General features: G+C 37.3%; 1 protein-coding gene across 1 annotated transcript in view; it reads left to right on the top strand.

The window, feature by feature from the left end:
* FAM160B1 (family with sequence similarity 160 member B1) overlaps positions 1-25319 on the top strand; it is a 47647-nt gene extending 22328 nt beyond the window's left edge. The window contains exons 6-17 of the mRNA XM_017543815.1: positions 4490-4783; positions 5603-5799; positions 7215-7329; positions 8159-8235; positions 8326-8518; positions 8712-8881; positions 9260-9403; positions 10960-11050; positions 17512-17655; positions 21361-21501; positions 21844-21947; positions 22048-25319. Coding sequence (XP_017399304.1) covers positions 4490-4783; positions 5603-5799; positions 7215-7329; positions 8159-8235; positions 8326-8518; positions 8712-8881; positions 9260-9403; positions 10960-11050; positions 17512-17655; positions 21361-21501; positions 21844-21947; positions 22048-22153 — 1776 coding nt within the window. The 3' untranslated portion in view covers positions 22154-25319. The remainder of the gene's footprint in view (positions 1-4489; positions 4784-5602; positions 5800-7214; positions 7330-8158; positions 8236-8325; positions 8519-8711; positions 8882-9259; positions 9404-10959; positions 11051-17511; positions 17656-21360; positions 21502-21843; positions 21948-22047) is intronic.
* Positions 25320-26152: the final 833 nt, after the last annotated feature.

Raw genomic sequence — 26152 nt, 5'->3', positions numbered from 1 at the left:
GATGTTGGTCTCATAAAATGATTTGGGAAGAATTCCCTCTTTTCGTATTGTTTGGAATAGTTTCAGAAGGAATGGTACCAGCTCCTCTTTGTATGTCTGGTAGAACTCGGCTGTGAACCCGTCTGGACCTGGGCTTTTTTTGGGTGGTAAGCTCTTAATTGCTGCCTCAACTTCAGACCTTGTTATGGGTCTGTGTTATTTTTAAATGTTAGCCACTCTTATAATATATGGGTTTTGTTTTCTATTTTACATTACTAAGTAATTTAGCATTCTATTCTGGACTCTTAACTGGAGTTAGGTAAGCAGCTAAGCTGCAAGATTTCGTGAATTTAAATTCTAGGTCGTGTTAAGGACGATGAGTGCCCTTAACAGTCGTCATGTGTATCATGAGTTTCTCGTCATGTGCATTATATTTTATATCATCTTTTCTATATTTGCTTCAAAATGGTAGAACAATCTTATGATTTTGGATTTCTGAAGATTTATAATGGTATTAGAGTTTTTTAGGTTTTTGTGTACTTATGAGAAATAGTTTGGCTGTGAGATTTTTCTTCTCAAAGTTCAGTTTCGCTAAAGTTTTCTTAAACTTAGTGTAGTTGGTTGAAGGCATAGGTTTTTTTTTTTTTTCCCAAAACTTAAGCCTGGAGAATTTCTTTCTCAAAAACCTCTGAAACTTGTTTTCCAAGTGCCTAGCATAGATCAGTAGCAGACAAAATATGTAGGCTTATATAATGTTCATGGTGAGGTACATGGTATGTACCTGTCTTTAGAAAAGCATTTACGTTTAAACCTCACTGCAAACAATACCACTCAGAATTAGTGACATGACTGCTTTGTGCAGTGTTTTTATAACATATTCTCCAAAGCCTGAGGTAGTAGGTGTCTGCATTTTTTTAATGAATAAGACTATTTGTATGTGTTTAGTGTCAGTTATTACAGTCCCCCCAGCACTGGTTATTTAAGTGCATTTTATTTTCTCCTGCTAGTCAGTACGCTCCTTGAGGACAAGGATTCTGTCTCATTAATGTTGGGTCCCCACAGCTTCTTTCGAATCTAGCACAATGCATAGTAACTGCTTAGTTAACACTTACTAAATGAATGAATCTTTAGGGAGATGTAGGATTTTGGTTTTGTTTTTGCTTTCTTTGAGGCAGTCTGACAGGCTGTAGTGAGGTGGCACAATCTCAGCTCACCACAACCTTTGCCTCCCAGGCTCAAGCGATTCTCATGCTTCACTCTCCCAAGTAGCTGGGGTTACAGGCGTGTGCCACCACGCCTGGCTAATTTTTGTATTTTTAATAGAGATGGGGTTTCACTGTGTTGGCCAGGCTGATCTCAAATTCTTGACCTCAGGTGATCTGCACACCTGAGCCTCCCAAAGTGCTGGGATTATAGGCATGAGCCATCGTGACCAGCTAGAAATGCAATTTTATTACTTATAAGTATAGATAAGAACAAAAGTGCTTTGCAGTTCTCAAGCATGTATTCCCTGCAATGGCATCTCTCTGTTCATTAATATCAGCCCATATTTGCATCGATTGTGGGTTAAATATATATGGTAGATGACTTAGAAATAGTCTTTGCCCTAAAGGGGTTTACAGTCTGGTGAAGACAGTAGATGAATGCTCAGATACTGTAATCTAAAGTAGAGTAAAGTGAGAATCAAAGGAAAGATACAAAGTAAATTCCTTAAGTGCTTGTAGGATGGAGAGATACATCAGCTCTAGGTCATCAGGACCTCTTCCTGGAAGAGGTCATCTTTGACATGAGGCCAAGCATAGTGACTCACACCTATAATCCTAGCACTTTGGGAGGCTGAGGCAAGCAGATTGCTTCAGCTCAGGAGTTGGAAACCAGCCTGAGCAACATAGCAAGACCTTGTCTCTATAAAAAATAAAAATTAAAAAAAGAAATTCGCATTGACAGATGTTTAGGGTGGGTGAACATAAGGAATGAAGATATAAAAGTTTTTGGTGTGTTCAGGAAACAGTATAATTAGGATGTGTGGCAAGCAGCACCTGAACAGATAGAGACTAGGTATTGTCAAAGGCTTTGAATGGCAGGATGAGGAGTTTATTTTCACTTGTAGTTACTGGGGAGCCATTAACTGTTTTTGAGCAGGGATGTTATTATTACAGATGGTATCTGTGCCTTAAGTTAAATTGGCAGCAGCATTTTATACAGCGGATTCTTTCGGAGGAGAGGTAAAAGCAGGGAAGCTAATTTGGAAACTGATGGAGTAAGCCAGGCAAGAAGTAACAAGGACTATAATCAAGTTGGAAGCAATGGGTTGGAATGAAGTGGGTATGTTCAGACTAGAGGTAGGCTCTATATGGTCTTGTAACTGCTCAGATGCAGAAGCTGGGAAAGGATGATTTGAATGGTCAAATTTCTGAATCAATAAGCCTACTGCTAGTGGAAAGACAGGGGCTCCAAGGGAGCTTATTTTGAGGGGAAGATGGTAATTTTGGTTCCGGATGCTTTGAGTCATCATGATTTCCTGATGGAGATAATTAGCAGGTATTCGGTATTGCAAATCTCTGATTTGGGAGGGAAGTTTAAGAGATTTAGGAGTTATATGTGCAGCTATGTTGTGGGTATTGACGAGATCCCTAAAACAGAAGAGGAACAGTTTTAGTAGGAACCAATGTGTTAAAGCCACAGTTTCTCATACACTAGGGAGTTTTTCTAAAATGCACACTCCTTAGCTCCACCTCCAGATATTCTCATTCAGCAGGTCTGGATGGGACCCAGGAATCTGCATTTTTATTAAGCCCCACAGAAGACCAGGATACCAACAATCTTAAGTCATACTTTGAGAAACATTGATTTTTTCTGTCTTTCTTTTCTTTTTTTTTTTTAACACCCTTTGTATCTGGAAAGAGAAACATTGATTTGAGGAAGGAGTGCTATACTAACATTCTTCCTCTTGCTGTTCTTATTTGAGACACCTCTCCCAACAATTTGCTAGTATTTTAAATGGAATGAAATGTTTTACTTTCATAAAGACTATGATATCCCATTGGTGTTTTGTTTTTTGTTTTTTGTTTTGTTTTTTGTTTTTTTTTTTGAGGTGGAATCTTGCTCTTTTGCCGAGGCTGGAGTACAGTGGCATGATCCTGGCTCACTGCAATCTCCGTCTCCCAGGTTCAAGCAGTTCTCCTGCCTCAGCCTCCCTAGTAGCTGGGATTGCCACCATGGCCAGCTATTTTTTGTATTTTTAGTAGAAACAGGGTTTGCCATGTTGGCCAATCGCGTCTCAAACTTCTGACCGCAAGTGATCTATCTGCCTCAGCCTCCCAAAGTGCTGGTATTACAGGCATGAGCCACCACACCTGGCCAATATGCCATTGATTTTCTTGGAAATTAGCAAATTGTTTGGAGTTTTCACTGAGTTCCATAGAGTTGTTTTCTTTTAATATATGTTTTAGAACTCAATTTCTCAAGAAAATTGGTCTAACCTATACTTCTAACAGCAATAAAAGTGATTTATAATTAGTATAATATAACTTTGGAAGTAGAACCTTGAATTCGTTAGCCTTTAATATGTTTCTATGATGATAGGCCCTGTGGAGAAGTTAGTTGATGATGAATTTTAACCTATGTGTGTAATTTCATTTCAGCTCTTATGTTTGGATACTTCTGCCTTGAAGCTTCTGAGTAGTTTCTTATGTTCTTTTTTTAAAAAAAATTTTGAGACAGGGTCTTGCTCTGTACCCAGGCTGGAGTGCAGTGGTGTGATCACAGGTCACTGCAGCTTCAACCTCCCAGGCTCAAGCAATCTTCCTGCTTCACTTCTTTTTTTTTTTTTTAATAGAGATAAACGATCTCACTGTGTTGCCCAGTCTAGTCTCAAATTCCTGGGCTCAAGTGATCCTTCTGCCTCGGCCTCCCAAAGTGCTGGTATTACAGGCATGGGCTGCTGTGCTCAGCTTCTTGTGTTCTTATAGAGTAGAGGTTTAAGGAAAAACTTAGAAAAGATTCTTATATATTTGAGAGAATTTGGGGGCTTTTGCGGAAACCTTCAGTTTAATGCTGATAATTTTGAACTTTAAAATATTTTTAAGTTTGTACTTCCTTCCCTGCAAACCACCCCCGCCCCATCCCGTGATCTTATAAGAATTAACATTGAGGCTATGTAGTTACAGTAGTCCAGTGATGAGAAAAAAATTAGCTGCAATTGAAACCTCCTGAAACTTTTTTCCTCACTAATATAGTTGTTTTAAGCAGTAGTCAGATTATCGTTAATAGTGTTCATTGCTTACGGTCCGTGTAAAACATTTTGTAGTTAGTATGAGGAGTGTGATAAACTCCTATGCAATGGTAAACATTCTAAAACACAGTTGTTAAAAGTCAGAATATTTTCATGTCACATAACATTTATTGCTACTTTAGTTAGGCATGTGGAATGTTATAGAAAAATCCATTAAAATGTTATTTTCGGCTTAAAAAGTTCTTGCTGTGAATCTTATAAAACATTCCTTTTCAGAATAAGTTGAAATCATTGGCTTCCAAAGGAGTACCAAATGTAATTTCGGAAGATACATTAAAAGGTCAGGATTCCTTGTCAACAGATACAGGCCAGTCCCGTCAGCCAGAGGAACTGTCTGGTGCTGCTGGAATGGAGCAAACAGAATCGGAAGAAGAGCCTTCTCCTCAGATGGATGACCTGTCCACAAGCTTGGATAACCTCAGTGTCAGTTCACTGCCAGAGGCCTCAGTTGTTCGTCCAAACCAGGATTACAATTTAGTGAATTCTTTGCTAAATCTTACTAGAAGTCCTGTGAGTTGTGATTTTTACTTTTTTCCCCCAACATGATTTCAATAATGTGCATTTTATTTATTTATTTATTTATTTATTTATTTATTTGAGACAGTCTTGCTCTGTTGTCTAGGCTGGAGTACAGCGGTGCGATCTCGGCTCACTGCAACCTCCATCTCCTGGGTTCAAGCAATTCTCCTGTCTCAGCCTCCGCAATAGCTAGAATTACAGGTGTGCACCACCATGCCTGGCTAATTTTTGTATTTTTAGTAGAGATGGGTTTTGCCACGTTGGCCAGGCCGGTCTCAAACTTTTGACCTCAGGTGATCCACGCGCCTTGGCTTCCCAGTGTGCTGGGATTACAGGCATGAAGCACCACACCCAGCCGATAATATGCATTTAAAATAGACCAAGGCTGGGTGCGGTGGCTCACACCTGTAATCCTAGCACTTTGGGAGGCCGAGGCTGGTGGATCACAAGGTCAGGAGTTCGAGACCAGCCTGACCAACATGGTGAAACCCCATCTTTACTAAAAAAAATACAAAAATTAGCTGGGTGTGGTGACACACGCCTGTAATCCCAGCTACTCAGGAGGCTGAGGCAGGAGAATTGCCTGAATCTGGGAGGTGGAGGTTGCAGTGAGCTGAGATTGTGCCACTGCACTCCAGCCTAGGTGACAGAGTGAGACTTCATCTCAAAAATAAATAAAATAAAATAGACCAAAAAAAATCTATTTTTCTTTTAGTGTAAAACATTAAATCCTTTTATGTTGATTTTTTTCAATCAGCCTGATGTGTATACAATTCAAGAATTGAAGGGGAATTTTTTTTTTCCCTTTAGGATGGCCGAATAGCTGTGAAGGCATGCGAAGGCTTGATGCTGTTAGTAAGTTTGCCAGAGCCTGCGGCTGCAAAGTGCCTTACACAGAGCACTTGCTTGTGTGAACTACTGACAGACAGACTTGCCTCCCTGTACAAGGCCCTACCTCAGTCAGTGGATCCGCTAGATATTGAAACTGTGGAAGCAATTAACTGGGGGTAAGCACCGTTACTTGTATTTTCCCATAAAGGCAACTTCTAACACTTACATTTTAAAATTCATTTCTATTTTGCAATGATAGAAATCTTTGAAAAATGTAACACTACTAGTGATCATTAATTGGGAATATTTTCTTGACGCTTATATTAAATTTATCAGTGTTAATGAATTGGTGTAGGAACAATCCAGCTGTTATATAATTAAGATATTTTATTTTGTCCATTAAACTGATCAGTTTTTAAGGGCTTACATTAAAACTAGTAATTTTACCTGATTATTAAAAACAAAAAACCCTAAAAGAAGGAATCTCCTTTTAAAATAATTTCCATAGCCTCTAGAGCGGTCTAATCTGTCTCCTGGCCAGTTTGGACAGAATCTCTTCTTCTACCTCGTTCTTTCACCTCTTCTTCCAACCTATTAGACACCCCAACTTGATTCTCACAGGGAATATATGATTCTTGCAGAATATTCACAAGTTATTAAAAAGTATAAAGCAGCACAAACAAGTTGCCCATAATCCCACCACTGATATGCAGTCTAATATTTTGACATAATCACCTTTTATTGTATTTCTCTGCATTTTTAACATTCCTTTTTTTTTCCACTCTTATTTTCTGTCAACATCTATAGGGCAGACCCACTTGTTAACATTATGACTGTATTGCATTTTAGGGCAGGAAGAGGGCACTCACTATTTCTGTTTGTAGATCTTCCTTTACCATTCTTTTCCATCCTAGTAGCTGAGAACCTCTACCTTTTCATTGATGTTACTTGGTACCACTGAGGGCAGGAGTTTGAGGAGCTATCCCAGTGTTATTTCTCTTGCAGCTCCATTTTTTTTTTTTTCTTTTTGAGACAGAGTCTTGCTCTGTGGCCCATGCTGGAGTGCAGTGAAGTGATCTCAGCTTACTGCAACCTCTACCTCCCAGGTTCAAGCTCCCAGGTTCTCGTGCCCCAGGCTCCCAAGCAGCTGGGATTACAGGCATGAGCCACCCTGCTGATGATTTTTTTTTTTTTTTTTGTATTTTTAGTATTTTTAGTAGAGACAGAGTTTCATCATATTGGCCAGACTGGTGATGGACTCCTGACCTCAAGTGATCCACCCATGTCAGTCTCCTAAAGTGCTGGGAGTAAAGGCGTGAGCCACCATGCCTGGCCTCCTGCAGCTGCATTCTGCTTTAATCTGTCTTCTGCTACTTAATAAGTGAAAATTATTTACAGCTCTTATTTAAAAGATTTTCTCTTATCTTTGGTTTCTTTTATGGAACCCTCTTCTGACTGTCCTCCAGCATTGCCTGTGTGAATGTACCATACTGTCTGAGTGTGTTCACATGCCTTCATTTTTCCATACATAGTGAATAGGGTCCATACCTTTGAATGACTTTGGACTCAGCAATTCTTCCTCGTCTTACAGCTTGGATTCATATAGTCATAAAGAAGATGCTTCAGCATTTCCAGGAAAACGAGCCTTAATTTCATTTCTTTCCTGGTTTGATTATTGTGATCAACTCATTAAGGAAGCCCAAAAGGTTTGAAAATTTTCTGTTTTTTTTTTTTTTTATCATTTTAAGATGTAAATATTTACTAAGTGAAATTAGAATCCCTAATTTATATCTCCAAATATACTTGAATTGTCTTAGAATACCATGGTTAGTAAATAAGTAAACAAAAAAGTGTATATGTGTTTGTATGTGTATATTACAGTTCTAGAATAAATCAAAGTTCAAGTTCTTCCCTTTTATATTTCCTTAAATATTATGGTAGAGTGCTTTATAAAGTAACACTGACCTGCCTTTAGTCCTGCTCTTTGGGGAAATGTTAATACTACATGGACATCATAATAATTTTTTGTCCTATTCCTCTTATTCTTGGAAATTTAGAAAAAATGAGGCCAGGCACAGTGGCTCACACCTGTAATCCCAACACTTTGGGAGGCTGAGGCAGGCAAATCACAAGGTCAAGAGATTGAGACCATCCTGGCCAACATGGTGAAACCTCATCTCTACTAAAAATACAAAAATTAGCTGGGTGTGGTGGCAGGAGCCTGTAGTCCCAGCTACTTAGAAGGCTGAGGCAGGAGAATCGCTTGAATCCGGGAAGCGGAGGTTGCAGTGAGCCGAGATTGCACCACTGCACTCCAGCCTGGCAATAGAGTGAGACTCTGTCTCAAAGCAAAAAAAATATATAAGTAACCCAGTAGCCAACATCTAATTTAGATTTATATGCCACCAATAAAAGAGTCATTAAGCAAGTTTTGTCTTTCCACATTAATTCAGTTGGGGAGTGCAAACTGATTTATTGATGTTACAAATTGTTCTTTCTTTTATATTGAAAAATGATGTTTCTACTATATTCTAGACTGCTGCTGTTGCTCTTGCCAAAGCTGTTCATGAAAGATTTTTCATTGGTGTTATGGAACCTCAATTAATGCAAACGTGAGTAGCCTATTTTCTTTTGGAAAAAAAAAAATAGCATCACTGTGTCATATCATTTTTGCCCACTAATTACCTGTTCGTTGTGCTCAGTTCTGAGATGGGTATTCTCACATCCACTGCTCTGCTTCATCGCATCGTTCGGCAAGTGACCTCTGATGTTTTGCTTCAAGAAATGGTGTTTTTTATCCTTGGAGAACAGAGGGAACCAGAAACTCTGGCAGAAATCAGCAGACATCCTTTAAGGCATAGGTTAATTGAGCATTGTGATCACATATCTGATGAGGTAAGCTATGTAGTGATTTAGTATTGGACTTAGATTCTTTGGAATACTGGTTTTAATGTATTACACTTGAGATGTTTTCAATACAACCTCTTTTTATTGGCTTTAGAAATTGAAAGCATGACTCACAAGATGGCAAGAAGAATAACTTATCTAAAGATATTTTTCAGTTGGCTTTTATCAATTTCGGTTTCAGATAAGCATAATGACGTTACGAATGTTTGAACATCTTTTACAAAAACCCAATGAGCACATTCTTTACAACTTGGTCTTGAGAAATCTTGAAGAAAGAAATTATACAGAATATAAACCTTTGTGCCCAGAAGATAAAGATGTGGTAGAAAATGGACTGATAGCAGGAGCAGTGTAAGTTTCCATCCAACTCCATGAGTTCAGCATTTCATGTAGAGACAGAACTTTCTCTCTCCTCTTATCTATCTCCTTTATCCTCAAAAGAAATACTTCCTACAGTTTAAAAGTTCTTAAAAGTAAAATTAGATGCACCAATACTACCATCCTTTTATATGACAAATAATATTGTGTATTCACTAGACCTAATAATAAAATAGTATAAAATGTTAATTCATCTAGAAAATATACATTATTCTTTAATCCTTTATATTAGCAAAATGTTCTTATTTAAGAAGAAATGTAACATTTTCTAGGAACGTAGTAGAGAAGCTTTTGGTTTAGAAAAATGTCATAATAAAATATCGTTTTTATATGTCATTAAATTTAACTTAGAGATCTGGAAGAAGATCCATTATTTACTGACATTTCACCAGAAAACACTTTGTCAAACCAAGAGTGGCTTAGTTCTTCACCTCCTGCTACTCCAGACCACCCCAAAAACGATGGAAAAACTGAAGTTCATAAAATTGTAAATAGGTGAGTTGCTATATAAAATTTGACTTCCGTCTCTTTTTTTTTTAATTTTTAAATTTTTGTATATTTATTATTATTATTACTTTTGAGATGGAGTCTCACTCTGTTGCCTATGCTGGAGTACAGTGGCACAATCTCTGCTCACTGCAACTTCTGCCTCCGGGGTTTAAGTGATTCTTCTGTCTCAGCCTCCTGAATAGCTAGGGATTACAGGCTCCCAGCACATCACTTAGCTAAGTTTTATATTTTTAGTAGAGACGGAGTTTCATCCTGTTGGCCAGGTGGGTCTCAAACTCCTGACCTTAAGTGATTCCACCAGGCCTGGCCTCTCTTTTACTTGTTTTTATAACATAAAACAGCTCTGCTCTTAGATGGTTACAGAAGTCTCTTATGAACTTGATCTTCTTTAAAGATTTTGTCAGTTTTGTCTTCCTTATGTAACAAGTGCCAGCCTGGGGGCAACACCTGATACTAAGAGAAAAGCTCTGCTTAACATTAACAATGGTTAAATGAACCCTCAAAGTAACCTCGCCCCCGCCTTTTTTTGAGACAGAGTCTTGTGGTGTCGCCCAGGCTGGAGTGCAGTGGCACAATCTCGGCCCACTGTACCTGGGCTCACTGCAACCTCTGTCTCCCAGGTTCAAGTGATTCTCCTGCCTCAGGCTCCTGAGTAGCTGGGATTACAGGTGTGCGCCACCACACCTGGCTCATTTTTGGTTTTTTTTTTTGGAGGCACAGGGTTTCACCATGTTGGCCAGGCTGGTCTCGAACTCCTGACCTCAAGTGATATACCTGCCTTGACCTCCCAAAGTGCTGGGATTACAGGTGTGAGTCACTGTGCTGGGCCATCCCATTTTTTTTTTTTTTTAATATAAATGATTTAATTTTAAGTAATTCCCTATCGTAACAACATTGAGAATTGCTGGTTTCATAAAATTTATAAAACATGTGTGCTAAGTGTTGTCGGGCTGTTCCTTTTTGTTAGTTCGTGGTTTTATGTTTTTTTTAAAAGTGCCCTTTTCTGTGGCAACCTTTTTCTCTCTTTTGCTTCCCTTGCAATATTGTCACTAATAGGCCTGGTTCTGACAGGTGATTTTAGAGAAAAATTGCATGTGGCTCAAGATGCAAAATTAGGGTACATAAAAATCTCAAGTTCAATTACTTAAAACCAGTTTCCCGAGATTAACAAACACCATGGCAATCTGTCATTATACAACAATCTGAAGAGGGAAAAAAAAAGTCTTTCTTAGGCTCACTGCTATTTTAAGTGGAATCAGTAATTTTTAAATAAAACCTTTAAAATAATGAGAATATTTAATCAGTGAGTTGTAAAACTCATTCAACGTAAGGAATTAACAACATACAATTTCATTTTTTTGGTTTCCATTTGTGTTAATACCTAGCTGAACTTAGAATATCACCAGATACTTTAATACTTGTAAAGTTATTATTGAATTGTGAGAGTATTGTTGATTATGATCTTTTTCACTTTTACTTTTTGTTTTTCTTTTTTTCATGCAAATGGACATCTTGCATAATTGTGGCCTATTTCATTTAAGTTTTCTTTGTCTGGTACCGGATGAAGCAAAATCCTCCTACCATGTCGAGGGCACTGGATATGACACCTACCTCCGAGATGCTCATAGGCAGGTAGGTGAAGTCACTAAACTTTGGAAATGAAACCTAAGAATGTGCGCGCACGTGCGCGCGCACACGCACACACACACACACACACACACACACACACACACACACACACACCTTGTCACTCTGCCTACCACCACTGTTCCAAGGAAATTAGTTCATTCTTATTAAAAATGAAACCTGGGCCAGGCACGGTGGCTCACGCCTATAATCCCAGCACTTTGGGAGGCCAAGGCAGATGGATCACTTGAAGTCAGGAGTTTGAGACCAGCCTGGCCAACATAGTGAAACCCTGTCTCTACTAAAATACAAAAATTAGCTGGGTGTGGTGGCCTGTAGTCCCAGCTACTCAGGAGGCTGAGGTAGGAGAATCACTTGAACGCAGGAGGTGGAGTTTGCAGTGAGCCGAGATCGTGTCATTACACTCCAGCCTGGGCAACAGAGTGAGACTCTGTCTCAAACAAAAAAGAAAAATAAGGTCTGGTCTCTGCTCTCACTACTTTTGCTTTGTGTAAGTGACCTTCGTTTGCACTTCACTGATTGTGTCTCTGTGTCAAGATTTCTTTATGCTCTTTTAATTTTTTCCCACTTTAAATTATGTCTCACCTGGATCCATTTCTCCTACTGATCCAAAACATATCTGAACAATTCTACCCACCACGCATACTCGATCCCCATCCACAGGCCATTATTCTTTTCTCCTTCATTCTGATGTAGACAGTGATATTCAAGTATAGTCCCTGCTGCCCAGCGCTCGCTCCTTCAGCCCCTGCACTCTACCTTTCTACCTCACTCAGACGACTTGCTCGAAGGGTTGCTCTTAGTTACTAAATTAAGGAGCCTTTCTCATTCTTCTTTCCACCTTATAGCATTTTACATTGTAAGATTTTTTAAATTGTATTAAAAAACTTCCTCCTACAAAGAAAACTTGTCCTGAGATAAAATTCAACATTTTAACTATTTTAAAGTGTACAACTTAATGTTTTTTTAGTATATTCACAATGTTATGCAGCCATCATCACTAATGCCAGAAGATTTTTATCACCCCAGAAAGAAACCCTGTGCAAATCAAGCAGTCACTTCTTATTGACTCCTCCTCCCTGCCAACCCCCAGCCCCTGGCAACCACTCATCTACTTTTTGTCTCTATGGCTTTGCCTATTCTGGACATTTCACAAAAATGGAGTCATACTATATGTGGCTCTTTGTGTTGGGCATTTTTACTCAGCATAATGTAATGTTTTCGAGATTCATTCAAGTTGAAGCATGCATCAGTACTTCCTTTCTTTTTATGGCTGAATATTTTATTGTAAAAGTATTTTGATTATTTGTCAGTTAATGGACATTTAAGTTGTTTCTACTTTTTTGTTATTATGAATACTTCTGCTGTGAGTATTCCTTTTTTGTTGAATACAGGTTTTCCATTGTCTCAGGTATATGCTTAGTAGTAAAATTGATGGGTCACATAGTAATTCTATATTTCACTTTTTTGAGGAACTGCCCAACTGTTTTCCACAGTGGTGGCATCATTTGACATCACACCAGCAGTGTATGGGGTTCCAATGTCACCATTTCCTTGCCAATACTTACCATTATTTTTAAGTTATAGCTACCCCAGTAGGTGTGAAGTGATGTCTTCTTGTGGCTTTGATTTACATTTCCTTATGACTAATGATGTTGAGTACCTTTTCATGTGCTTAGCAGACACTTGTACTCTTCTTTGAAGAATACATCCTGGCCAAGCGCGGTGACTCACACCTGTAATCCCAGCACTTTGGGAGGCCAAGGCAGAAGGATCACTTGAAGCCAGAAAATTGAGACCAGTCTGGACAATCCCCTTTTTACAAAAAATTAAAAAAAAAAAATTATCAATGTATGGTAGCATCCACCTGTAGTCCCAGCTACTTTGGAAGCTGAGGCAGGAGGACTGCTTGAGCACCAGAGTTTGAGGCTACAGTGACCTATGCTGGTGCCACTGCACTCCAGCCCCTGGGCAACAGAGCAAGACCTTGCCTCCCCAAAATAAAAAAATAAATCCTCTGCCTGTATTTTAATTGGGCTACTTGTCTTTTTATTGTTGAGTTCTAATGATCCCTTATATATTCTGCGTAGGGGATCCTTCTCAGATATATTATTTACAAATATTTTCTCCCATCTGGGAGTTGCCTTTTCATTTTCTTGATAGTATCCTTCTACACACAGAAGTTTTTATTTTTGTTACTTTTGGTTTGTTTTTTGTTGTTGTTGTTGTTGTTATTGTTGTTTTGAGACAGTCTAGCTCTGTTGCCCAGGCAAGAATGTATTGGTGCGATCTTGGCTCACTGCAACCTCTGTCTCCTGGGTTCAAGCAGTTCTCGTGCCTCAGTCTCCCGAGTAGTTGGGATTGCAGGTGCACCACCACACCCAGCTAATTTGTGTATTTTTAGTAGAGATGGAGTTTCACCATGTTGTCTAGGGTGGTCTCGAACTCCTGGCCTCAAGTGATTCTGCCCCCATTGGCCTTTCAAAGTGCTGGGATTACAGGTGTGAGCCACTGCACCTGGCCAAAAGTTTTTAATTTTGATGAAGTACAACTTAACTATTTTTACTTTGTGCTTTTTCTGACATACCTAATAAATCATTGCCTAACCAAGACTACATAGATTTTCACGTAAGTTTCTAAGAATTTCATAGTTTTATTTTATCCATTTAGGTCTTTAATCTATTTTGAGTTAATTATTGTACATAGTGTTTTACAGGTAAACATCCAGTTGTCTCTGCAGCAGTTAGTGAAAAGGCTATTTTCCATTTATTGGCTCTAAGTGTAAAGTTTATTTGAGGACTCTCCATTCTATTCTACTGGCGTATGTATCTGTCCGTATCCTAGCACCACCCTGTCTTGATTACTTCAGCTTTGTAGTAAGTTTTGAAATTGAGAAGTATGAATTGTTCAACCTGATTCTTTCTCAAAATCGTTTTGGCTATTTGGAGTCCCTTACAATTCCATATGAATTTTAGGATTACTTTGTCCATTTCTACAAAACAACAATAACAACAAAAAAAAAGTAGTTGAAATTTTTGTAAGGCTTAATTTGAATCTGTAGATCGCTGGGAGGAGTGCAGCCATCTTAACAATATTAAGGTTTCCAGTTCACAAACACCAAATATTTTTCTATTTACTCAGATTTTCTTTAATATTATTCAACAGAATTTCATAGTTTTCAGTGTACAAATCTTGCACTTTCTTCTTTAAATCTATTCCTCAGCATTTTATTCTTTATTGTAAGTGAAATTATTTTGTGAACCTCATTTCTGATTGTTCTTTCCCAATGTAGAAGTACCGCTGGTTTTTGCGTATTGAGTTTCTATCCTGTAACTTCGCTGAGCTTATTTAAACCGCTGCTCGACCCCCAACCCCAACCCCACCCCCAGCCCCCGCCATTTAAAACTTTATCTTTTTTAAGGCTTCTGCAGCATAATTCTTTGCTCCTGCAGCTTTTAGGTCTCAGGTGTCATTTTTATTCTGTCTGCCATATTAATGATGTGGCCAAAAAAAAAAAAAAAAAAAATCTATCATTGGCCCTCTTTTCTGTCTTCATTCCTTTAATATTCTTTTGGTTTAGCATTCATCTCTATCATGAATTCCATATCTGAAGTATCCCCAAAGCTCTAGCCTCAGCCAGTTAGATGTTCTTCTGAGACCTCAGACTTTATCTTTCCAAAGTAAAACTTATCATTGATTCCTCTAAAACTGCATCTGCTCCTTTGTTTCCTGCTGTGGTCAGTGGCACATCCATCCTTCTGGTCATCCAAGGTTTGTGTTTCAGAGTTGTCTGGGATTTATTCATCTTCCATTCTCCTTAGCCTCTAGTCTACTGCCAAGTTGTATCAGTGTTTCCCGTACTATATATTTCTGCTGTCTACCCCTTTTCCATTTTTGCTTTTGGAATCCTAGTTTGCATTTTATTACCTCTGCCAGGATTACCATAGCTTCATAACTTGTTTCCTCAGTTTGTTCCTTCTACTTAGAAGCCATTAACAGATTAATCTCATTCAAGTGTGGATCTGAGAACCTCTTACACTTTATTAACTCATAAAGTGTAAATACTTAGACATCAAATCTTAGAATTCAGGATCTTTTTGGATGAATTTTCCAGTTTTTCTATCTTTATTTCTTGCTATGACTTTCATTCACTATCCAGATATAACATTTACATGCATTTATTGATGCTATTCTGTTTGCCTACAAGTTTTCCTCTTATTTCTCACCCACAATGTGATATCTATATTCCTACACTGTCTTCAACATCCAGATTAAATGCCACCTCGTGATTTATTCTTTTTACCCTCTTCCTCCTCTGCCTCCCCAGCAGTAAAGGTAACTACTTGTCTTTATGCTCGTGGCATTATCTCTGATCTTTTATGGTCCTTTCTGTTTTCTTTCTTGTATAGGGGTTATAAGGTAATCAGTCTCTCGAGGGTAGGATTCATGCTTGACCTACCATTGAATCCCACAAATATGTAGTGCAGAGCCTTATACATTTTACAATATCAGTAACTATTTAGTATTTGTTGAATAAATAACCAGAATAAAATATTTCACATTTTGAAAGTGAATTTTAAAAGGTAAATAGTCTAAATTTTGAAATTTCTCAAATCTAAAAAATGTACATTTAATTTTTATTTAAATTATTTGGATTGAAGTATGCTATTATGTATAAGTAATCTGCATATGCACGTAGTTAATTCATAATACTTTAACTCAAGTCCACATTAATACATGAATTCATCGGCATTAATAAATGAATAAATTAATAGAGTAGCAAGTAACATTCAAATAACAGGTAAACACAATAAAAGTAAAACATATCTTTCAGCAGTACCGATTGCATTTTTAAACTGTTTTTATTATTTCTGTAAAGTTTATCTCATTTCCATTTTGTGATAACAAATTCAGTTATTATGATTGTTTCAGAAATATTATAAAAACAAGAAGGATAAAAGAAATTAAAATATTACTTTCCAAGTCAGAATATAAGAGGTATTAATATAAAAATGATTTATTAAAAATTGAGATTTGGCTTTATGTAGAAAATAGTCTGTTGAAAGTCAAAGAGTTTAAAACTTGTAATATATTGAAGAAACAGGCTTTTTAATTGTTCTAAATTTTAAAAGTTGAATTTAGTGTTTCATGGTAATAATATGTTCCGTTTTAATTTCAGGTAATTTCTAAACTAGAGAGGTCAAAGTAATTTTTCTTTATTAAATCAGGAGAATCTGAAGAGGGAATGAATATGGGAGAAAACAGTGCTTTAAATTTCTTTTGATTAAATTCATTTGGGAAGGACTTTTAAAATTCATTTTTATTATATGAAATATTCTTGTGCTTATACATATTCATACTATTTGTTCCAGTGATAACTATCTGTAGTGAAAGACCAGGGTTTGTTTGTTTTAATTATTTCCGGTTTGTCACAGACCAACACTTTTGTAAAATACAGTAAAAATGAATTCCTGGCCGGGCATGGTGGCTCACATCTATAATCCCAGCACTTTGGGTGGCCAAGGTGGGTAGATCACCTGAGGTCCAGAGTTTGAGACCAGCCTAACATGGAGAAACCTGGTCTCTACAAGAATTCAAAATTAGCCGGTCATGGTGGCTCATGCCTTTAATTCCAGCTCCTTGAGAGGCTGAAGCAGGAGAATCGCTTGAACCCGGGAGGCGGAGGTTGCGGTGAGCCGAGATCACACCATTGCACTCCAGCCTGGGTAACAAAAGCGAAACTCCGTCTCAAAGAAAAGAAAAGAATTCCTAGTATAGAAAAATGTAAAGAAAAAAAAGACAATACAAACCCTGATGATTTTATAGTTAGATTCAACAGACATAAAACTCTTCGTAGTCAAGTTGTTAGGAGTGTTTTTAAGTGCTTGCTCTTGCTTTTTGTGCTCATCTCATTGTGGATGGCAGTGAACACTTTGAGAACCAGCACTGGTCCATGGACCACCTTTGAGTAGCACTGTTTGATCCTATCATAACATTATGCCTAGTGCACATCCATTCTAGGAACGGCAGGCTTGTCTTCTCAGGTAACATGCATCAGTTCATCTGTTGTGTAAACCATTTTAGAATAAATTTGAAAACTTGGCTAGGTCTGACTTTGCTTTTTAAATGTCCTCTAAATCTGTGATGAAAATAACTAAAGGGTTAAATTCCTTTAAAGGAAAGAGATGTTAGAGGTATTTTAGTAAAGTTAAAATATGTCTTTTTTTCATCAACTCATATTGGTACCAGCAGCTAATATCTTACCTGTGCCCCTAGTCACAGAAAGATCTGAATCATCTCTTCCCCCTCTCCCTTGGTACCTCAAGCATAGCAGACATTATGCATTCAAATGGTTTTTTATATGCCTATTTGTGGAAATCATTTCTATTTCATCGCAGTTTGTTTTTGTTAGTTCTTTAATGATTCACATGCTATTTTCCCCCTAGTTCCGGGACTACTGTGCTATCTGCTTAAGATGGGAGTGGCCTGGGTCTCCAAAAGCATTGGAAAAGTGCAATTTAGAAGCAGCTTTCTTTGAAGGCCATTTTTTGAAAGTGCTATTCGACAGAATGGGAAGAATTCTTGATCAGGTAATACATTTAAAAATACTAATTTTTATGTTATTTTGTTGCCTTTCACCATGGAATCATCTTAAGTCTTAGTAGATCTTCAATAAAGTACTTTGATTGGTTTCTTACCTTTTCCACTGGATGACTTTTTCTTGAAGCTTGAATGCCAACAGCTGGCACATTTCTGATGCATTCTGTATGTTAAAAACATTTGTTTGGCCTGACAGCTGCTACAGCATTGTTTATTTTACTTCTCATGATAGGCCATTGCCTTAATATCCTTAACACATTTTGGAGATGATCAGAAGTGCTTTCCTTTTATGACTTCCTTAGCCTTTTAGTTAGTACATTTAGTACAAATACAGATGCTCAATTTAGAAGACCCTAAATGTCATTTTGGATTGAATCTTGAACACTCTGGTTTCCACAAAATTACAGAATAGTGTTAGATGAACCTGCCTCTTTAGACAAAGCTTGTGAATGATACTCATTTTCATAAGGGAGAGGTGAAATAAAAAAGGTTAATGCACTCCTCTAAAGGTGGATAAAAATCACCATCAGCTGACATGTTGCTATGTACATCTCATCCGACTGTCAGGATAAATGAATTTGGGATTATGGATTCCCTCCTTCCATCTCTCATTGGCTCATAAGCATGGTGATGAGAGAGCTTTGAAATGCCTGACCCATTGGAATATAAACCTGAAATAACACAACTAGCATAGTACTTTCCTCAGTATAGAAACTGAATTGACCAATTTGGAATTAATTTTCAATTGTAAACTAAAGTACTTGTTCTTTTTCTTTTTATTTATTTATTTGTTTTTTTTTTGTTTGGTTCTGGGAACAAAGTACTTGTTCTTTTTTAGCGTCATTTTAGTTAAATATTTATGTGAGCATAGGGAGTTATAAAAGAAATTTACTAAGTAGACTGTCTTCAATAACCAGAAAGTCAAATGAAGAAATTATAATATAGGAAGTATTTCATTATATTAGAGTTTAGTCAGCATTGTTTCCAACAATAATCTATATGAGAGACCAGGTCTTTTTTTTTTTTTAACCTCTTAATAACATGCTATATTTCTAGTGTTGCTTGGTTGGTTGGTTTAAACCTGACAACCAAAGTACACAAATCTGGCAATAGGTATTATGGCCTACATATCATGGCTGTGCAAACCTCCTGGGTAGCCAGGATTCATCAGTTGTGTGTGTGTGTGTGTGTGTGTCTGTGTGTGTGTGTGTGTGTGTATGTGTGTGTGTGTGTGTTTGAGCCAGTTTGCTAGGCGTAGTTTAAATTTGATTAAGCTAACAAGCAAGAGGTAATAACAATGAGTATCAAGACAGTAATATTTAGAAATTTTGACCAAAAGTACTAAAAAATAATCTAAATTTTAAAAAGTAGTTTCTGAATTGAAAGCTCCACCCTGAATCTTCATACTTGAGCATTTTTTCTATAGTTTGTGGAGTGCTGACACAAAATAATACTTTGAAAACAGAATATCCAAAATGCTTAAAATACTTTTCAGTTTCACCAGATAGCACTTCATAGCACAGAGCTGATTCATACACTATCTCAATCATTCTTCCTGTAACCCTGTATCCTAGATAAGACAGATTTCTGGTATTGTTTTACAAATGAGGAATCCTTGGTCTCAGTTATGTGACTTCCAGCTAGTAAGCTATGGAGCCCAGCCTAAAACCTTTTGTCTTTGAAACTCTTGAGCCAGGTGCTGAGGGGCACACCTGTCATCTCAGCTACTCAGGAGCCTGAGGCAGGAGGCTTGCTTGAGCCCAGGAGTTCAGGGCTGTAGGACTGAACCTAAGAATACTGTGTCTAAGGATAGCCACTGCACACTAGCCTAGGCAACATAGTTGAGACCCTGTCTCTAAAACAAAATAAAAAACAAACAAACCCTTGATTTTCCAAGCCTTTTTAGTAAGAACATGGTATAGTCTGATCTCAAAGATAAAACACAAGTCCTGGGAAGCTAAGCATTTTTGGCCTAGGTTTATTTTCTTTCTTTCCTAAACATTTTTGCTAAGGGTGATACTTGCTTGTATTTTATTTCTCTCTCTCTGTCTTCTTTTTCTTTTCTTTTCTTTTCTTTTTAGATGGAGTCTCACTCTGTTGCCCAGGCTGGAGTGTAACAGCATGATCTCAGTCACTGCAACACCCACCCCACCCCCCGCCACCCCACCCGAGCAGTTCTCTTGTCCCAGCCTCCCGAGTAGCTGGGATTACAGGCACCTGCCACCACACCTGGCTAATTTTTGTATTTTTAGTAGAGACAGTTTCACCATATTGGTCAGGCTGGTCTCGAACTCCTAACCTCAGGTGATCCACTTGCCTCAGCCTCCCAAAGTCCTGGGATTACAGCTGTGAACCACCACACCCTGACAGCATAAGACTTGAGAGTTTTTGTTTATGTAACAAAACGTGTTTGTAGCTGAGGTGATTTTAAAAAGATAGTAAAATGCAGAAGTCTGTAGCAGAACTGGCACATGCGTGAGCATTCTCCACTAAATGCCAGGGATTCACTTCATCATTGCCATTTGCTGTGATTGAGGGTTTGCAGGTGGTTCAGTTCTGAGCAAGTAGTAGCAACTCTTTGTGTAGTCTGCCATTTGCTTTGATGTTGACATACTCTGTAAGGCCCCTTTCTTTGAAGAATAAACAAACAACTAGAATTCAAGTAAAATTGCGATATTACATACAAAACAAGTGTGAGGAACTGTACACAGATGTATAGCTGTTTGAGGAAAGCTAAGTCATGCAAGAAATGAGGTGATCCCTCTCTGTAATCACCATTTTGAACCTTCTCCTTCACTTTGAGGCATACGGTCATCATCAGTTCTATCCCCAAGTACTTTCATTCTGTTGTTAAGGTTCTGTTTGACTTTATTTTACTGTATATGTGTTTTTAGGAATTGGTAGTAGTTGAATAATCTGAGATGAGGAATATCATTTCTAAAATTCTATTACTATATTTAAAAAGATGTAATATCTTCCCTTCTGGTTCTTTGGTCTTCTGCTCAACGGGTCCTCTGTATTTAATATTATACATGACACACTGGTGCTTTTTTGTGACCTCTGGAACAATTTCCTTAATTGAATCAATCTGCATAAAATTAACATTCTGACTATGTCACGTTATTTGTCCTTATGTGTTTATAAGCTTGCTTTTTAAATCTTTTTTTTTTTTAAGTGTTAGGACTGTGATGTATGTAATTTGACTGAGATGATGAGAGCTAGTTTAGTTGTAGATATTTTCATTGCAGAAGAGCATGTGGAGGGGGGAGGAAGATGGTGGATTCGCCTTTCTTTTTTTCTTTTCCTTTTTTTTTTTTGAGATGGAGTTTCGCTCTTGTTGCCCAGGCTGGAGCGCAATGGCACGATCTCGGCTCACCACAACCTCCGCCTCCCAGGTTCAAGCGATTCTCCTGCCTCAGCCCCCCAGTAGCTGGGATTATAGGCATATGCCACCGCACCCAGCTAATTTTGTATTTTTAGTAGAGATGGGGTCTTTCCTTGTTGGTCAGGCTGGTCTTGAACTTGGGACCTCAGGTGATCCACCCACCTTAGCTTCCCAAAGTGCTGGGATTACAGGTGTGAGCCACCGCACCTGGCCAGATTCTCCTTTCTTAAAAAGATAAATTGAAGTAGTAAATTAAGTGCACAGGTATACATTATGATTAAATGTCTTTCTGTTTTTTACCTCTCCATAGCCATATGATGTAAACTTACAAGTAACCTCGGTGTTATCTAGACTTTCTCTCTTCCCTCATCCACACATCCACGAGTACCTTTTGGATCCTTACGTGAACCTCGCCTCTGGCTGTAGATCTCTATTCTCTGTAATTGTCAGGGTGAGTTACTAGTTCTGTTATATTCCCTAGGATTGATAAATCTGTTCAGTTAGTATTTATATCATTGTATGCAGTTAGTGTGACATAATGAAAAATATATCTACTGCTTAAAAGCAATTATTAAACATTCTGAACTTTTATTTTAAAAATTATTTAAAATCATATATATAACTTTTATTTTAAAGAATTAGATATGAGTCCTTGGTTAAAGATGATTATATGAGTAGTGAAAGTTCACACTCCTTATTAAATAGTAGAGAATGAAGTTTTTTTTTTTTTAAATCCTGAGATTATCTGTGTAGTTGATTTCAGGAACTGAAGTGCCTTACCTCTGTGATACAGGTTGTTGGAGACCTTATGCTTCGAATCCAGCGTATTCAAGACTTTACTCCCAAGCTTCTGTTAGTCAGAAAGCGATTACTTGGTTTGGAACCTGAGGGCCCTATGTAAGTTGGTGTTTTACATTTTTTTAATCCAAAAATTTCAGTGAACTTAATGATCTGCTGATATCTTGAACTGATCGATTGTCTGTTTTTCCCTTACCAGTATTGACCACATCACACTGCTAGAGGGTGTGATTGTGTTAGAAGAGTTCTGTAAGGAGCTGGCGGCAATTGCATTTGTGAAATACCATGCTTCCTCCACACCATAAATAACATCTTTCAAGTAACTAGGGGAACAGAACTACTGTGTACATGTCATCAAAAAAGACTCAGTTCCACCCAGCCACAAGAGGATAAAAAGCCTTTTTAAAACAAAGTATTGCTGTAAACTGGACAGAACCATTAAGAACCTATTGAGTGGACATTCTAGGTAAAATGTTGCATAATGTTTTCATTGGCTTTATCGTAATGGTTCTATATATAAAATTGCACATTGTTGAATCCAGGATACAATCAAAGGAACTTCAGGAAATAAGCGTTTCTAATGACTGTGTGAAAAGCTGCAATATTTCTGATGTCATGACTTTGATGATATTTCTGTTATTTTAATATCCTTTTAGGTAGCAAGGCATTTTGACATTCTCTGGGACTCAATTGCTTGTATTCTTTTGGATTAATAAGTAGCAAAAAAAAATCACTAATTTTATAACATTTTCAGGTCAGAATTCTTATCACACAAACTGAAAAAAACTGTAAATGAGAAAAAATTACAATTCAGAAACCATTGAATGAATTGATTATAGGAGATAAAAATGTATAGAGCACCATTAACTTTCTTCAGCTTTTTTAAGAATAACAATTTAATATGATAAAGAAATCCTTGATTAATATAATATATATATATATATATATATTTTTAAAGAAGTGTTCTTTTACTCTTTTGTGCACACAGCCATGTTAGTGATTGATTTTCTTCATGTATGGGTCCCAGTTTATTTCAACTGCGTCATTTTCACAACAATGTTGAATTTATGTTGACCATTGGTAGTGTTTGCTAAAATTGTATTTTTTTAAGCTAAGTAACATGTACTGGGTCTCGAACCATTTTTCCCCCCCTCTCTCCCTCTCAGAAAATTGCTTTATAAAATTGCTTTATAATTTGATTTTCTTATCGAAATGCATGGTAGTGTCTAGTTGGGGAGCTGACTGATAACCCATAGGCAGCAATCAAAATGCCATTGGCTCATTGATGTTTACATTTTTTCTATTTTGTTCAGTCTTTTGTTTTAAGTGATTCTAAAGAGATTAAAGAAAACAGACTTTTAAATGTCCTGTTTACATGTTAGAGGATTTGGGGAAATTGGGCATGTATGTGAATGGGTATACATGTAGGAACCTGTAGTTCAGCAAAGCTGCGCTGGGCACAGCATGCTTATACTTGATAGACAAAATCGTGTTTGCTAGTCCATTTTCTATTTTTCTTTTAAGTGACGCCGATCACTCAAATACTGCTTTTAAGCTATTTGTTTTTATTTGAAATGTTAAGCAGCAGCACTTTTCTTTATCTTTCCATTAACTGATATTTGGGGCAATAGGCCATCAAAGGTTCCAGCTTGTAGGGAACTGTCACTACCCCTTTAGGACGTGATTTCATGTAGCATGTTTGCATATATACATTGTGTGGCGTGTGCACAGAGGCTTGTTTTACACCTACCTGCTCATTTTGTTGTATTAGCTTTTCTGGTTCATTTTATAGTTTGTTTTCGCTATTTATTAAGAACAGAATATTAAAAGATTATGAATCGCTTCAGCTCTAGAATACTTACCACTATTAAAACAGCAAAAAAGATTAAACTTCTAATTTCATGCAAATCTTTGTTAGCTTATTCTAAGATATTTGTTAAGCAAAACAAAGAAGAAACAAAAGTGGGAGATAGTTATTTTGTGCATGATTTTCTTTAAATCATTTTGAATGCTATAAAGGCATTATTCAGTTTGCTGTATTTTTTAAATCACTTTGTACGAGGAACACTTCAGCATTTCCATTTCTAGATGTAGTAACAGTCAACTTTGATGTACACGTATTTAAACTAAGGCATTAAGAGATACTAGGATTTCTTAATGTTTTACTAGTGCTCAATAGGTGTAGTAGCAATGATATTACCTCTGAAACCAAATACTCTTTTATCCTTGATTTCACTATGGGACCTTATAACTAATCCATGAAACCAAGCTCAGAAAAGCTTTAACTCGTATATTTGTGTATGTGTATGCTGCTTCTGAAAATATAATTTTCCTAAGTTATTGTAATTAATTTGTAATCTGCTAAGGCTTAAGATTTCATTTGTTTCTCTTTTTCTTTTCTTCTTTTTTCTTTTATATTTAGTTCAGACCTAGAGCCAGTACAAGCTCTCACAGTGAGTTCAGTTGTTAGTGAAACATTGTACTGCATCACTAGCCTTTCTTACTGTCTGCTGACAGCTGACTATTTCTGTTACTCAGTACTTGCAAAAACAGTGACTAGGATGCCCTGTGTTGAGTGGAAAGCACCACCATAACAATTGATTGCCATAGCAGGTTCCCAAGCGAGTTTCAGCCTTGCTTCACGTTGGTATCAATATGCACATTTTAAAAAACTTTCTCACAATATAGTCTTTGGGTCTGTTTTTAGTTATGAGCCACATTCTTTACTGGATTGAACTCAGATTTGTCTTAGCCTATTGTCATATAGGACTCACCTTCTTACTGTGTAACATTCTCATAATGTATCTGTTTGTGCAATATGGAAGCTGTGAGTGGATTCATAGCTTTTTGGTTTAATTGTACATTATTGGGTATGTACATATGTATATATGTATATATATATGGACCAAAATTCTTAGCTCGCTTACACTGTTGCTAGTGTAAAGATTGTTACACTTAATTTTACAGGGCACAAATTATGGAATTCATAAATTCATGGTAATGTTAACATAAATTATTGCATTAGTGTACAATTACCATTTAATTATGAAGTCCATCAGTATTGACAGAAGAAGTTACAGTGAAGTGCTAAAACCACAAATTATATTTTGGGTTGTATAGTAAATCCAATGTGCATGTCATAGTGACACTTGATGTGTTAAAACATGGTAGATAATCACATTTCTGGGCCCTGTAAAATAGTGTTACTGTAATACTCTGTTTTGCCTCCTGCCTTGTTTACATTAAACAGGATATTTGGTAAATTTTTTGTATTAAGCATTGTGTAGGTTACTGACAGTGTTACCAACGTCTGAAATTCTTGGTCCATCCGTGGAAAAACTCTTCAGATGGTCATTGTGTACCTACTCTCTCTTCAAAGGAAGTTGTGATCAAGTTCAACTTTTTGTGCTAACAATGCATGCAGGACTAAGAGGGATGATCTAAAAAATAAATAATGTAATTTAAACAAAACGTCTTATGTTTTTGTAAAATTCTAATTGGGAACATTTTATCCAATGATAAATCTCAAACAACAACTGTTAACTTTTTGCAACCCCGACACACAACGGGATATGGCATACTACATACAATCGATGTGGGTCACTATAGTGTTCTAGGGAGAGAACAAAAAGCAATATATCTATTTGTGGAGGAGAGATGTGTAGCTTGAAAAATTCCCCCAGGTAAACCTCACATGTATTCTCCACTTTCCTTCTTAATGTGATTGCCCAAAAGGAAGGAATGTTTGTGCATGTCTCAAAAAAACAATTTATTCTAAGCATTATTTCTTTTCTTTTCTTTTTTTTTTTTTTTTTTTTGAGACAGAGTCTTGCTCTGTCACCAGTCGCCAGGCTGGAGTGCAGTGGTGCGATCTAGGCTCACTGCAACCTCCGCCTCCCGGGTTCAAGCAAATCTCCTACCTCAGCCTCCCGGGTAGCTGGGACTACAGGCTCACGCCACCATGCCCAGCTAATTTTTTTGTATTTTTCTTAGAGATGGGGTTTCACCATGTTGGCCAGGATGGTCTCGATCTCTTGACCTCATCATCCACCCATCTCGGCCTCCCAAAGTGCTGGGATTACAGGCTTGAGCCACCGCGCCAAGCCTTCTAAGTATTATTTCTTAATATTTTTCTAGCACATATAAAACATTTCTCTTTAGCTGATACTTTTTGACTCTAGACTTATTCCACTCCCTTGAGTATTTGCCAGAGTTTCTGAATTGGAAACAAAGACACATGAAATACACAACACAACCAGAAAGAGAAAAAGCCAGTGATTAATCCCAACTATCCAAAGATTCTT

The sequence above is a fragment of the Cebus imitator genome, unplaced genomic scaffold (genome assembly GCF_001604975.1).
Source record: "Cebus imitator isolate Cc_AM_T3 unplaced genomic scaffold, Cebus_imitator-1.0 Scaffold161, whole genome shotgun sequence".
NCBI lineage: Eukaryota > Metazoa > Chordata > Mammalia > Primates > Cebidae > Cebus > Cebus imitator.
The sequence above is the reverse complement of the archived record's forward strand: the minus strand, read 5'-3'. Positions and strand labels throughout refer to the sequence as shown.